Source organism: Phaseolus vulgaris, chromosome 1, assembly GCF_000499845.2.
Source record: "Phaseolus vulgaris cultivar G19833 chromosome 1, P. vulgaris v2.0, whole genome shotgun sequence".
Classification (NCBI taxonomy): Eukaryota; Viridiplantae; Streptophyta; class Magnoliopsida; order Fabales; family Fabaceae; genus Phaseolus; species Phaseolus vulgaris.
In genome coordinates this window covers 24,875,694-24,891,155 of record NC_023759.2, presented here as the reverse complement: position 1 = coordinate 24,891,155, position 15,462 = coordinate 24,875,694, and the positions used below count along the sequence as shown (strand labels likewise).

The following is a 15,462-nucleotide window of genomic DNA, read 5'->3' as shown; positions in this document are numbered from 1 at the left end:
GTGTGTTCACAAACATCTTGCAGTACACGGCGTCTGATCCTCCTGACAGCATCATCTGCGTATGAAACGTGGTGAGATGTGCCTCAGGATTCTCCACGCCGGTAAAAACAGCCTTCACAGGTACCACACTCGCAGGGATAGGCGTGTCTGTAATCGCCTGAGCGAAAGGCATGGGAAAAATGTGAGGCGGCGTTGACGGCGCGACCTCTTCAGCGACTGGACGCCCTCGCTGCTCCTGAAGAGCTTGACGCAGTTCCTCAGTCACTCTGCTAAGCTCTTCATTCCTGGCCCGAGAGGCGACCAGGTCTTCGTGCATTCTCGCCTGCTCTATACGCGAGGCTTCCACATTCGCCTGCAGCGAACGCATGATTTCCACCATCTGCGCCATAGTCATGGCGCCTTTAGCAGCAACGGGCGCAACTGGACTTGAACGGTTGCTTCTCATTTTTCTCACATCTTGACGAATCACAGAGAGCGATGAACAACACCCTCTTCAGCGACGATCGATTCAGCGATCAATCGGTCAGAACTTCGCGAAGCTTCGAAAAGCCTCAAGAACACAACGAACCTTCACAGAAACTCGCAACTCCACCAAAAACCAATGCTTCTTCCACGAAAGTCCAAACGAGCAACAGAACTCAGATCTCACCGATTAAAACTCGCGTCAGCAACAAAAAAACCTCACCTCACCGAACAAACTCAAACGAACGGTGGAAAACGCGAAACTACCGAACAAAACTTAGATGAACAGCGGAAAATGGTTGCACCAGCACACAACCAAATAGAAACCACAGAAACCTCCAAGAACTCACGCTGTGGATGGGAACAGGTTTTACACGGCCCCACGGTGGGCGCCTGATGATCCTGCCTGTTGACCAAAACGCTGGAGCTTTGCCTCGTCAAACTTGGATCGACTTATGCGTCGTGTCAGCCTCCGTCCTTCACCGCGATCCACCTCAAGATCCTGTAAAAGACGAAACGGCGCCGCTGCGGCCGATCACGCTCCGACGCCCAAGTCAGCGACTGAACCACCAATTACTTAAGAGTAAAACTCAAGAACTCTAAGGAACCGTGACCAGTTCTCTCTCAGTGTACTCAAGACTCGCAAGCGTAAAGAAACAATCTGAACGTGCGTACCTCAAAAGTTCGTTGGAAACTCTTATATACCTGGGCACTTTCTCTCTCCAGGCAGTTACACATCTGGACACGTGGCTCGCATCCAGCTGTACATGTGCCATCATCTGGAGCATCCTTGACTTGGGCGTTACTTCTTACTCTTTCAGGTCTTTTGGCTCCGTTACTTATGCATGATATTACTCAGTGCATAGTTGCCTTGGAGCGTGATCTCTTCTGGATGGCGAGTTCGGGTGCCTTCGTACACACCTTCCCTGTGGTCTCACTGGCCGCCTTCATGATCTGCCCTACCTGCTTCACCGTATATGTTCAAGTAAGCTGTCTCCCGACCTCATCCTCTGGCCAGCTGGGAAATGACTATCTGCCTTCATCTTCGGCGATGTCCTTGTTTCGGCGATCTCTAATCACTTGGTCGCCTGGGTTCACATCTGGCGACTTCATCTTCAACCCGGTGACCGCCGGTTTAGGTATGCTGGAGATCGGAGCACGCCAACTTAGTAACTAGCAACTACACGAACCCCCCGACTTCCTTCCCTTCTGCCAGCCAGGTGTCCCATGCAACACGCCTATATAATAGCTCGATGCCACATCATCACTTCCGACTACCAGGGCGGTACAAAAACAGATTGCACTACAAAAAAACCCACTATTTACAAAGGCAGCTATTTACCATAGCCGCACTTATAAATCCAGCGCAGGATTTACAAGTTCGACTATTACCATAGTCGCATTCATAAATGTGATTTACAAGTAAGGTTATGGTAATAGCCGCACTTGTAAATGTTATACCCCTAAACCCTCTAACTTGATTGAGAAGTACATACAAGTGCGACTACCAAAAATAGCTGCCCTTATCAATAGTATTTACAAATGCGGCTACATAGCCGCACTTGTATCTCTTGGATTTACGAATGCGTGCTTATCAAATGCAACTCTATAACCGCCCTTGTAAATATAAAATATCTGCCCTTGTTTAGCCTTTCTGCACTAATGATGGATTCTTAGATCCTGCATATACTAATCCCATTGGACCAAAGGAATATGAGACCGAACCATACATCACTAACACCCTGGAAAAAGAGGGAAAATAAAATTATTTATGCCCTTATATTAATGAGTAAGTTTAATTATATGTCGTCAATTACTAATATTTAATATTTTAAATATTTATTAACTCTTTTCATGAATGATATAGGCATCGTTGGCAGTTACTTGTCTTATCAATGGTTGATAAGACTGCTGTGTGGTTCTGTTCCCTACACAAGAAGATACCTACAAATCTTAAGATTATCATTGATACGCAGTACACTATAAACATAACTCTCTATGTTACTAACTACCCATATACTAATGAGGTTTTTTGTATTAACCAGTTCATGGCGTGGATATAACATCCTAAAACTGGATAAGAATAAAGGTTTGTAATTTTTTTTCTTTCTCTTTTCATTGTTTATCAATATACTAACTTTTACTTTTTATTGAATTATAGTGTAATAAACAAGGAAGCTATGAGTGTGGTTATTACGTTATGCAATGGATGACTACCATTGTAAGACTAGGTGTTAAAACTGGTTGGAAAGAGGTAACATGATATGTTAAATTATTTTTATAATTCTTGAACATATATGTATCTTAAAAATAATTTATGTCAACTATATTTTGAAATGCAGTTATTCACGGAAGAAATACCAATGAGTTCGGAAGCCATAACATATGTGAGACATTCTTTGTTCACATATTTCATAAATTTTTATAACTCTAGGATAGTTGATCAATAGTGTAGGGATTATACTTAATTTGATTAGTGTTTGTAATGTACATTTTTGTACCGTCCCGTACCCGGGCGTTGACAAAGTCAAGGTCAAAGTCAGCGTCGAAGTCAAAGTCAACGTAAGGCGTCGCCCGGTGGGGTGACGCCAAGCGCAGGCGTCGCCAAGAGGAAGCGTTGCCAACAGAAAGGATCGCCAAGATAAGGCGTCGCCTAGCAGGACGTCGCCAGGATAAGGCGTCGCCTAGCATGGTGTCGCCAAGGTGGAATAACACAAAAGCAAGGTGACCACACGCCATTCCCGACACCCATGGGTAGGAAAGACCATGGAGGGGGCACGCCGTGGGAAGGCCTCAGACCCTGATAACCAGGAATAGTGATGAAGAGAAGGAAAAGGTGGCTTCAAGGCCATAGTGACAGCACCAGTGTAGGGCAGCCCGACTCGTGAAGTACCCCTGCCCCCCAGAGACGCCTTTGGGACAGATACGACTCAAGAGGAGGGTCACGCCCAGGGTAGCCAGGTGCAGGGTACGAGAGGAAGGCAGATACGCTCTCAAAGTGAGTGACTAGATGATTGGGGCATGAGTTGGCACCCAAAAAGTCACCCCTTGCGCAGTAGCACTCCCAAGCAGGAGGACTCACACGTAGAAACGTCCCCGATGGGCAGAAACGTCCCCAGATGGGGTCATGGCGTTGTGAGGCCCTCCACGTGTACGACAGCCAGGTCAGAATAGAAACACCCTTTAGTCAGGTACCAGGTAATTAAAGTCATTCAATACAGTTTCTGTTTCGAGCGTTTCAGGTACTATAAAGGCTCCCAAGCGTTTCAACGTCTTAAATGCGCTACGTTTTCTAATTAGACGCGTTAATTAGTGCGTTACGTTTGTGATTAAAAGCGCTTTAAGGCGCTTTAAATGCTTGGGTAGTTTAAATAGCGCTGAGAATGTTGGAAACGGGGTTCGAACTTTTGGCAAACTGACCAGAAACTCTCTAGTTGCTTGCTCGAGCCTTGAGGTTACGCACAAGGGACTAGGGAAAGAGCTTTGCCAGAAGGAGAAATACACACTAGACACAGTTTCATTTTTAAGACCTTCAGAGTGCCATACGCGGTGCTCAGAGACGGAGGTGCACAGTTTTGGTGTTTCTTGCTGGCTGACTTGAGCGTCGGAGTGCAAACGGCCGCTAGGGCGCCCTTTTGTCCTCTTTTTGCAGGAATCCACAGGTAACCAGTGGGAAGGAGTCCCTAGCTGACGGTTGAGGTCGCGCACGAAGACGTCCCAGTCAACCGGACGGAACATTTGGCGCCCACCGTGGGGCCGATATAAAACATTGGTCCCATCGCAAGTTCGAAAAGATCTATCAAGTCACGATCACGTTTGAGAAACAGTGAAGAATGGCCACCACTAGACGAGACCGCACGCGCTGCGGGAGAAGAAATGTCCATGCAGCAGGTCCTGGAGATAATGCGGGGGCTGCAGGATGATATGGCGGATTCGAAGATAGAGCAAGAGCGCATGCAGGCGGATCTTGACGCCTCGCATGTGAGAAACGACGAAGCTCCGTCGCGTGAATGAGGAGTTGCGTCGGAGTCTGAGGAACAATCAGGTGCAGCGCGAGAACGAAGAGGTGGAGCATCTCATCCACCAAGGGAGTTCTCTACTCCCTTCTCGCAGGAGATCCTGGACGCGCCGATCCCCAACACCTTCGCAGGACCTAAGGCGATTTTCACTGGGATGGAGGACCCTGAGGCGCATCTCACGGCGTTCCACACACAAATGGTGTTAGTGGGCGGTTCTGACGCGCGCAAGGTGCAAGCTCTTCATGAGTACTTTGACAGGAATGGCCATGGATTGGTTTATCAGCCTTCCTAGCGGCCATATCACCTCTTTCCAACAGCTGTCCCAGTTGTTTAGAGAGCAATACCTGGCGAACAGGGCCCCGCCGCCGGTATCTTACGATCTGTTTGATGTGAAGCAATACCAAGGGGAAAGTTTGAAGGAGTATATCAACGGTTCGGGTCCCAAGTGGTGAAAGTGGGCACGACGGAGGAGCCCATGATTGTGTATGCCTTTAGGAAAGGCGTATGTCCTGGCCCTTTTTGCGAATCTATTATTCGCAACGACCAAGGACTTTTGCTGAAATACGGCGTCGGGCGGTGGAACATATCGCCTCTGAAGGAGAGGTGTGCGAGAAGCGCACCAGCGTGGTACCTTCGCGCCCGAGAGCGCAAACACGGGCTCAGCCCGTCAGGGTCAATGAGACCACGACGGGGAGGAAAAAGCCAGAGGGGAGACGCCCCTATGAGACCAGGAAACCCCAGCCCAGGGGTCCAGCAGGAGGGGATCGCCCAGTCAGAGAGAGGGCGAGACCGGCGAGGTACAACTTTGTGGTGGACTGAAGGACCTGATCGCCGTGCCTAATATAGCTGAGAGGTTGAGGCGACCGGCGAAAACTGACAAGGTGTTAGGGCCACGGAAAGACTCCTGGTGCGAGTTCCACGAGGCTTTCGGTCATCACATTGACAACTGCCTCTCGTTGGGTTATCAGCTTGATGAGCTGGTGAGGCGGGTTTCTGAAGGATTACGTCGCAGAACCCGCCGCGACCGCCGCCCTGCCGGCACCAACAGAGGAGCAAGCACGAGATGCCTGTTCTTGGCGAGGTCACACCATTGCTGGAGGTTTTTCCGGCGGGGACCCACCGCCTCCCAGCGGAAGAAATACGCGAGGGGGGTCAATTCAATTGAAGAGAGAATCTCGGGTGAGCCATGGGAGTCGGACCTCGTGTTCACGAGAGGGATCTCCGAGATGTGGTACCCCACGACAACGACCCCGTTGTCATCTCAGTCGTCACACGGAAGAAAGGTGCATAGGGTTCTGGTCGATCAGGGAAGTTCAGCAGACGTCATGTTCTTGTCGACATTCAACAAGCTGCGATTGTCCCCTGACCTTCTGAGGCCCTACACAGGCTGCCTATATGGGTTCGCAGACAACCAAGTGGAAGTCCGAGGCTACTTGGAACTGCGGACGACATTCACAGATGGGGAAGCCTCGCGCACCGAAAGCATACGATACTTGGTCGTGAACGCTCATTCCGCCTACAACATCTTGTTGGGGAGACCGGCGCTGAATAGGCTCAATGCGGTATCCTCCACACGTCATATGAAGATGAAGCTGCCAGACCTTAGCGGCAAGGTCATAGTTATCAAGTCGGATCAGGAGGAAGCGCGGAAGTGTTATGAAAACTTAAAATCGAAGAAGAGCGTGTTCATGGTGTTTGAACGTCCGCCAAGTGTCGACGCGACGATGATAGAGGCAACGCCCTCCGGGTCAACGCCTGTTGAGGCCACGCCCGAGGTAGATACACTGATGGAGGAGAGACCTGACGATACGGCGCCCGTGGAAGAGGGCGCGCCCATTCAGGGTAATAGCGGGATCAACAGGCGGCTAACGCCGTGGAGAGGGAGATTGGCGGCAAGACGTTTAAACTAGGGCGTCTGCTGGGCCAAGAAGAGCAGGAGGCGGTGGCAGAGGTGATCTCACGCCATTTGGACGCCTTTGCGTGGTCTGCCTCGGACATGCCTGGCATCGACCTGATTTCTTATGCATCACCTCAGCATGGACGCCACGGTTCGCCCCGTGCGCCAAAGGAGGAGAAAGTTCAATGAAGAGAGGCAGCTGGTGGTACGCGAAGAAACGCAGAAGCTGTTGAGGGCTGGCCACATCAGGGAAATCCAATACCCCGAGTGGCTAGCCAACGTCGTTCTAGTAAAGAAGGCGAATGGGAAGTTGAGGATGTGCGTGGACTTCACAGACCTAAACAAGGCGTGCCCAAAGGACTCGTACCCGCTGCCCAGCATTGACGTGTTGGTAGATAGCGCCTCCGGCAGCAAGGTGCTAAGTTTCCTGGATGCTTTCTCGGGGTACAACCAGATTAAAATGCACCCGAGAGACGAAAGCAAAACCGCATTCATGACGGAAACCAACAGTTATTGTTTACAAGGTGATGCCTTTCGGCTTGAAGAATGCGGGCGCCACCTACCAAAGGCTGATGGACAAGGTCCTAGCACCCATGTTTAGGAAGAAACGTATACGCCTACGTGGATGATATGGTAGTGGCGTCGGAAGGATAAGGCACAACATGTGGCAGACCTGGAGGAATTATTCGTCACTATATCCAAGTACCGCCTCAAACTAAACCCGAGAAGTGTGTCTTTGGGGTAGAGGCCGGGAGGTTTCCTAGGTTTCATGCTCACGGAGAGGGGGATAGAGGCGAATCCCGACAAATGCGCAGCGATCATCGCCATGCGTAGCCCGACGTCAGTAAGGAAGTACAGCAGCTGACGGGGCGGGATGGCGGCACTCTCGAGGTTCGTTTCTGCCGGAGGAGAGAAGGGGCACCCATATTTCCAGTGCCTTAAGAGGAATAGTCGTTTCGCATGGACGGACGAATGCGAAGCGGCTTTCATCAAGCTAAAAGAATACCTAGCGGCGCCACCGGTCCTCTGCAAACCGGTAGGAAGGCGTGCCCCTCCGGCTGTACGTCACGGTGACGGAACGAGCTATCAGCTCTGTGTTAGTCCAAGAACAGGACCAGATTCAAAGGCCCTATCTACTTCGTAAGAAGGCCCTACAAGGTGCGAAGATGAGGTACCAGGCATTGGAGAAGGCAGCGCTGGCGGTGGTGTTTTCCGCCAGGAGGTTCGTCATTACTTCCACAGCTTCCCGGTGGCAGTGATGGACAAACCTCCCCATACAGAAGGTACTGCAGAAGCCCGATGTAGCTGGAAGGATGGTGCGCTGGGCGGTGGAGCTTTCAGAATTCGACATCCAGTATGAGCCCAGAGGATCCATCAAAGGGCAGGTTACGCAGATTTCGTTGCAGAACTGTCGCCCGGAGGCGAACAGGAGGTGGAGGCAGGGCTCGCAGTGGTCGCTCTCAGTGGACGGCTCTTCCAACCAACAAGGAAGTGGTGCGAGAATAGTCTTGGAAGGACCAGACGGTGTCCTGATCGAGCAGGCCCTGCGCTTCGCTTTCAAAGCCAGTAATAATCAGGCTGAGTGTGAAGCCCTGATTGCAGGAATGCTTTTAGCCAAAGAGATGGGCGCGCGGAACCTCTTAGTGAAGAGTGACTCTCAACTAGTTACAGGGCAAGTGTTGGGTGAGTTTCAGGCGAAAGACCCGCAGATGGCAGCATATTTAAGGTACGTCGAATCGCTAAGGGGAGCCTTCAGTGCTCTTGATCTCGTACATGTCCCAAGGGAGCAGAATGCCAGAGCTGACCTGCTCGCTAAGCTGGCCAGCTCAGGCAAGGGGGGCAGGCAGAGGACTGTAATCCAAGAGACGCTTAAGGCTCCGAGGAAATTCATAGAGGATAACAGGGTGGATGTCCTCCACATAAGCGCCGCCAAGAGGAAGGCCAATGAGTCATCGTTCCTTGATCAGGATACGTTGAAGGTGCCTCACATTAGTGTATACACGGACACACCGAAGGAGGGAGGCGAGCGCAGATACATGTTTTAGCCGAAGGAGACACCTGGATGACGTCATACAGGCGGTACCTGGCGGATGGGGTTCTCCCAGTGGAGCCTGAGAAGGTAAGAGGTTAAGAGAAATGCGGCAAGGTACACCCTGATAGACGGAGTGTTGTTCAGACACGGTTTCACTCACCCTATCTTAACATGCGTAAGCGGCGATGAGTGTACCAAAATAATGACGGAGCTCCACGAAGGCATTTGTGGGAGCCATGTAGGCGGAAGGGTCCTTAGCTTCTAAGGTGGTGCGCGCAGGGTTTTATTGGCCAACAGTTGCGACACGGCCCAGCGTTGTAAGCAATGCCAAAAAACACGCAGACTGGCACAAGGCGCCGCCAGAGGAGCTACGATCCATATACAGCCCATGGCCTTTCCATACCTGGGGGATCGACATCCTAGGCCCGTTTCCGTTGGTGATAAGGCAGATGAAGTACTTGATCGTCGCCATCGAGTACTTCACCAAGTGGATAGAGGCGGAGCCCGTGGCCCAGATCACTGCGCACAAAGTCCAACACTTTGTGTGGAAGTAATATTGTGTGTCGTTTCGGCGTACCTAGGCGGCTGATATCCGATAACGAAATCCAGTTCGCCAGTCAGCAGTTGAGGAAAACCTATGTGCTGAGGTAGGCATCAAGCAGGTGTTCGCATCAGTTGAACACCCCCAGACTAATGGGCAGGTAGAGTCAGCAAACAGAGTTTTGCTGAGAGGGCTAAAGAGAAGGCTAGAAAAGGCCAAAGGAGCGTGGACGGAGGAGGTGCCGAGGATCGTGTGGGCATACCACACCACGCCCCAATCTTCCACCATGGAGACGCCTTTCGGCTTAGTGTATGGGTCGGACGCGATGATCCTAGTTGAGATTCACGAAAGCTCACCACGTTTCCAAAACTTCGTGGCGGAAGAATCCAACGAAGAAAGGCGGGTGAACCTAGACCTACTGGACGAAGCCAGGGAGGAAGCCAGAATAAAGGCCGAAGCAGTGAAGAGAAGAGTAGAGCGACAATACAGCTCTAAGGTAAAGCCACGGCAGTTTCAGATTGGCGACCTAGTTATGAGGAAGGCTCATCCGTACGAGCTGGAGAATAAGCTGTCTCCCAGTGGACCAGACCCTTCAGAATTACTGAGGCTAAGGGCAACGGTTCGTACAACATAGAGACCTTGGAGGGGGGTCCCATCCCACGCAGCTGGAATGCGGCCAACTTAAAATTTTATTTTAGTTGACTTATGTAAGCAGCCATGTAACAATTTAGTTGAAGGGACACTCTTTTTCCCTCTCGGGGGTTTTTTAACGAGGTTACCCAAATAAAAAGGAAAAGAAGTTCGATGAAAAACCTTTGTCTTGGTTTTCAGTCTTTATCTTTTCCCTTTCGAAGTGGCGACAGGCATCGCCAGGCACATGCGTCGCCAAGAGAGAAGGCGTCGCCAAGAAAGAAGGCGTCGCCAAGAAAGAAGGCGTCGCCAAGAGAAAGCGTCGCCAAAAACGCAGCGCGTCACCAAGAAAGGTGACAGAGGAAAATGCGTAGTATATGAAGCGTGTGCAAGGTAAAACAGCGTTAAAGAAATCAAGCATGGCGCAGCAGAGTCAAATTTACATGTATGCTCGAAAGGAACGGGAGCAAGGTGAATAGGGCAGACATTACAGGCCCAGTGCTCATACAGAAAAAGAAAAAATACAAACGCCTTCAGTGGCCTTCAGACCTTGGCAGGGAGGAGGACGACGCTTCAGTCTCGGGCCTCAACGCCTGGGTGAGCTGTGACCTCCGCTGGGGTTTATCTTTGAACCTGCACCAAGGGAAACAAGAGCAGTGAGGGCCCCATGAGTTAGAACACGTAGAAAATCTAATGAAGGTAAAAAGCAGAATTTTCGGAGTTAGCCACTTGTACATATGTACTTCTCGAGGAATCCGGCGTTGAACTCCAAACTGATCAGTGTGGCGGAGTCAAAGCCCCCCGCCTCAGCCAGAATCCGGCACGCAACCTGGTCGTTCGGGCTTAGTTTCTTGAAGGGTTTGGACTTGAGGGCTCGTGCCTCACTCACCCAGTACAGCGAGAACCCATCCAGGGCGGAAGGTACGATATCAGAACAGCAGATCTTGAAAAACCTACCCTTCCACCCCGTGAAGGAGCTTTGGAAGGGAGTCAAGAGAACCGTACCAGGAACGTTGTTGAGGGTCACCCACAGGTTGTTCCTTTGACGTTTCACCTCGAAAAAGTGGAGAAAGGTATCAACCGAGGGCACACACCCCAGAACCCGAACAGTACGTCAAAGGCCTTAACAAAGGCCCAGCTGTTGGGGTACAGTTCGGCTGGTGCAGCGTTTATCTCCGTCAGAAGTTCCCTCTCGAACCTGGAGAAGGGCAGTCGTACACCAACGATCTGGAACACCACCTGATAGAAGTAAAAGAAAGGAATCCCGTCGTTGCGCGTTCGTCCCCACACACCAGCTCCCCCAAGGTGCAAGGGAGCACGGTGATGTCATCGTCTGCCTCCTCGCGAAGGCACGGTGGTTATAAGAGCACGACTCTCCTTTGTGTTTCCTGATGGCCAGGTGGAAAGAAGGCCGAGCACTCATCCAGAAGCTTGCTTGAAGCCCAGGGATACAGATCTTTATGGTAACCCTGGGGGAAGGAATGTGAGAACATGGCGGAACAGTGTCGAAAGAAGATGGTTCGCTGGAAGGCGAGTAATACGTTGGTTAGAAAGGACACCGGAGTGGCTCTTTAAGAGGAGGAAGATGGCGTAAGAATGTCGCGAAAGCACAGAGATGATGAAGCAGTTCAAGATTTTGGAAGAATTAAATATTACGGTTAGAGCGCCAAACGACGCGAATGGGTAAACCATGCAACTAAGCCACGTGGCAGAAAATGAGAGGATAGTCCTGGCACCACTGGTTAACACTCAGAAAATGTCGTATCGACAGAATGCTCAGGGGTACGACACGCCGCCGAGAATGGATCAGAGACTCAGGAGGTGTCAGAACCTATTCAAGTGGGGAACGTCCCATCAGCCATACGAAAAGCGCCACGTGGGCGGCACGGGCGAGACATCGAGGGCGTCGCTCATACAAGAGGGCGTCGCCGAGAAGGTGGCGTCGCCAAGGGAGAGGGCGTTACCAAGAGAAAGCGTAGCCAAAGTAGAAGGCATTACCATTGTGAAATGTTTTAAGGCGTCGTCAATACCAGTATCAACAGCTTCACCTCCCCGATACCCACAGGTAGGTAAGACTATGGAGGGAGACGAAATCGAAGGAGTCAAAGCTAATCACTAGCAGCGTCACCTCCCCGATACCCGCAGGTAGGAAAGATTGCGGAGGGAGGCGAGATCGCCAAAGGCTAAGGGAATTGCTGGCGGGGTCGTTCCCCGATACCCATGGGAGGAAAGACCGTGGAGGAACGACCCCCGGAGGGCTTTGAGCGCCCCTAGCGACTGGCGTTTTTTTAGACACCCTGAGGACGATACGGCGCTACGGTAGCAGACCTCTCCTCAGGCGTGGGCGCCAGGCACCGAGAATCAAGGGACAGGCCGCTTAGGAGTTGGAGACACCCCACGGACGATACGGCGCCGTTCGACAAGCCTCTCCGTGGGCATGGGCATTGGTGTATGGCCTTATCCCGAAAGTTTGGGGCCTGGAGTAAGCCGCAACTTTTGCGCTACAATAACGGCAAAGCCACTGACACCTTCATGAAGCAGAGGCCTCATAGATACGAAGGCGGAACAAGCTACAAAGGAACGCGATGGGGGGCAAGCAATCGGAACACGTGGAAATGAGAAAGGAAGGTAAAATCACACAAACAGAATTGGATAACGCAAAGGCACGAATTAGTCATGCAAAATCCAAAGTTCCGACAAAGTGCATGGGAGTTACAAGTTTATCACAGAATGGCAAAAATAACTATAAAGCTCGAAAGGTAAAGGTGGCAGGTGAGAGACAGCGATTCCGTCATCCAAGTCCATGGGCACGACCTTCCCGTCGACGACATGGTGTGTGGGGTCGCAGTTTGAAAATGATCCTGCTGGCAACTCGAACGTGGAGGAATCGCTTCGTAGCACTCTCTACCCTGTCTACGCGACTGCGTCTTCTGCAGAATCACCCTCAGAACCTTCTCTTGATGCTCCAAACGTGACCTGCAAAACACACAGACGACGCCTCTAGCGGCCGTTTGCACTCCGACGATCAAGTTAGTCCACAGAACCACCAAAGATGAGAAAACTAGCAGTGTGTGTGAAAAACTCTTGCTCTCTTTTTTCTCGTCCCCCTCATCTCTCCCTGATTCCCCCCTTTTATGTCTCTCTCTCTGTTTCTGGGCATAACAAAATTCTGTTATGCTTTTCTGGCATGTGTCAGAACCCTGTTATGCTTTTCAGAGATAGTGTACCTGCAGAATCAGTAGTGAGAGCGTGAGAGTCTGTGCATGTCTGCGCGTCTCTGCGCTTGGCTGCGCCTGTCTGTACCCTTAGTGGTACGGAGTGCACTTTTGTCTGGACCGCACCCCTCTCAGATGATGACACGTGGAGCCTGCAACTCACATCTAACCACACACGTGTCACTTACTGGAAGGGCTCTAGCGCTTCTCTTTGTGTGCCTAAGTTACGCCCTTGCGGAGTAACTTAGGATATTTCTCTCACCCGGGAAAACCGCATACTCTTAGGAGAACGTCAGGTGTGGCTGGTCTAGGCACACTCACCAAACGTTGCTCCCTGCGTATACAAAGCCCCCCAGTCTCGAGTCGTGAACTCGTTCTCGGCGAAGAGACTAAGTGGTCGTGCCCTCAGTCCACGTGGCAAGTGGGGCCGCATCACGTGCCACCTCACGTGCTGCTTCTTTAACGTTTGGACTTCCTTTCTTAATCTCGCGACACGTGGCCCCATCGACGGCCAGCGTTGTGCGTTGCTAGTGCTTCTCTTATTCAAATTGGCGCGCTCTTTCACTGTTCCTTCATCTTCTTCAATCTACTCTCAGACCTTCTGCGAGCTCTTTCTCTGCGCACCCATCTTTCTTCAAGTTTTCTACCTCCAAACCTCTCGCGATCATTCAAAGGTATGGTTTTCTTCTTCCTGGGCTTATTTGGGTCATCTTTACCGATTGCATTTGTCTTTCTCGTTGTCATGCATTCATCTTCTCTATTTTCCCTCTCTCGACCCGCGCTAGGGTTTCTTCACGTTCTCGCTCTGACTTCTGCTTCTTCTTCTTCCTCTTTTCACCTGGGCATCCCTCTCTCCTTCGCCCTCTCTGTTTTCACTGAAACATTCATCATTCCCTCTTCTTCCATTCATTCTGACTTTTCGTTTTTCCTCCATTTGCAGCTATCTCGCGATGGCTCGCTTGAAACAAGCTGCGCGTATAATTGCCTCATCCTCTGGTGCACAGCCTTCCGCGAGTGCGCCAGCTCCACCACCGCCTGTTGCTACCTCCTTCCATGACAACGCCAGGGTCTACGACTGGGCCCCCCTGGCGTTGCTCGCTGAAACCTCCACTCTACTGCCCCAGGGCCACCTCACGTCCCTGCTGAGCCACAATCCTGATGAGCCTTCCTGCGCCATCGACAGGGAGAATGACTTCAATATCCAAATCCGCATTCCTCCTCGAGGAATGCCCATCTGCGCGGACGATAGGGCCACCAATGGGTGCCCTTCGTCTTTGTACCGCCCTGGTAGTCGGGGAGAGATGACGTGGCATCCCGCTACAGTATAGGCGTGTTGGCAAGGCGCCAGGTTGGCAGAAGGGAAGGAAGTTGGGGGGCTCGTGAAGTCGCCAGTTATTAAGTTGGCGTGTTCCGATCTCCAGCATGCCAGAATAGGCGATCACCGGGTTGAAGATGAAGTCGCCAGATGTAAACTCAGGCGACCAAGCGATTGGAGATCGCCAGAAAAAGCACATCGCCGAAGATGAAGGAGAAGCAGATTATGAAGGCGGCCGGCGAGACCACATGGAAGGTGTATGAGGGCACCCTAACTCGCCAGTTCCAGTAGAGATCGCACTCCCAAGTTGCCTATGTACTGGGCAGTACCATGCATAGGTAACTTAGTAAAACCAGAGTAGAAGCAGCGCCCAAGTTAAGGAGGCTCCAGATGATGGCACGTGTACAGTTGGATACGAGCCACGTGTCCAAGTCTGTAACTGCCAGGAGAGAGAAAGTCACCAAGGTATATAAGAGTTCTTAACGAACTTTCTGAGGTACGCACGTTCAGATATACTCTTTACGCTTGCGAGTTATAGAGCTGACTGTGAGAGAGGATTTGCACGGTTCTTGTACTCTTAGTATTTGGTGATTCGGTCACTGACTGGGCGTTGGAGTGCGATCGGCCGCAGCGGCGCCGCTCTGTTTCTTTGCAGGTTCTTGAGGTGGATCTCGAAGAGGAATGGAGGTGTGAAGTGGTGCACACGTCGATCCTTTGACGAGGCAGTTTCCAGCGTTCTTGTCAACAGGCAGGATCATCAGGCGCCCACCGTGGGGCCATGTAAAACTTGCTCCCATCCACAGCGTGAGTTGTTGGAGGTTTTCGAAGTTTTCTGCGTGGTTGTGTGCTGGTGCAACCATCGTCCGCTGTTTGCTTGAAATTTGTTCGGTGAATTCGCGTTTTACACCGTTCGTTTGGGTTTTCGATCGGTGAAGAAAGGTTTTCCTGCTGTTTTCGCGCGATTTGTTCGGTGAAGTTGCGAGTTTCTTTGAAGGTTTGCGGTGTTCTTAAGTTTTCTCCCGGAGTTTCGCACAGTTTTTCTGATTGATCGCTGACTCAATCGTCGCTGAAGTAAGTGTTGCCCGCTGCATTCTGTGATTCGCTGAGTTTCATGAGAAAAATGAGAAGCAATCGCTCAAGTCCAGTTGCGCCCGTCGCTGCCGAAGGCGCCGCTGCCATGACCATGGCGCAGATGGCAGAAATGATGCGTTCGTTGCAGGCAACTGTGGAAGCCTCACGCATAGAGCAGGCGAGAATGCATGAGGACCTGGTCGCCTCTCGCGCCAGGAATGAGGAGCTCAGCAAGGTGACTGAGGAGCTGCGTCAAGCTCTTCAGGAGCAGCAAGGGCGT

At 51.3% G+C, this 15,462-nt stretch overlaps 1 protein-coding gene across 1 annotated transcript in view; it reads left to right on the top strand.

Annotated features, from left to right (window-relative positions):
• The window catches only part of LOC137815744 (uncharacterized), a 43,992-nt gene that overhangs the window by 17,480 nt on the left and 11,050 nt on the right, over positions 1 to 15,462 (top strand). Inside the window, exon 2 of the mRNA XM_068618855.1 lies at positions 7,659 to 8,357. Coding sequence (XP_068474956.1) covers positions 7,659 to 8,357 — 699 coding nt within the window. The remainder of the gene's footprint in view (positions 1 to 7,658; positions 8,358 to 15,462) is intronic.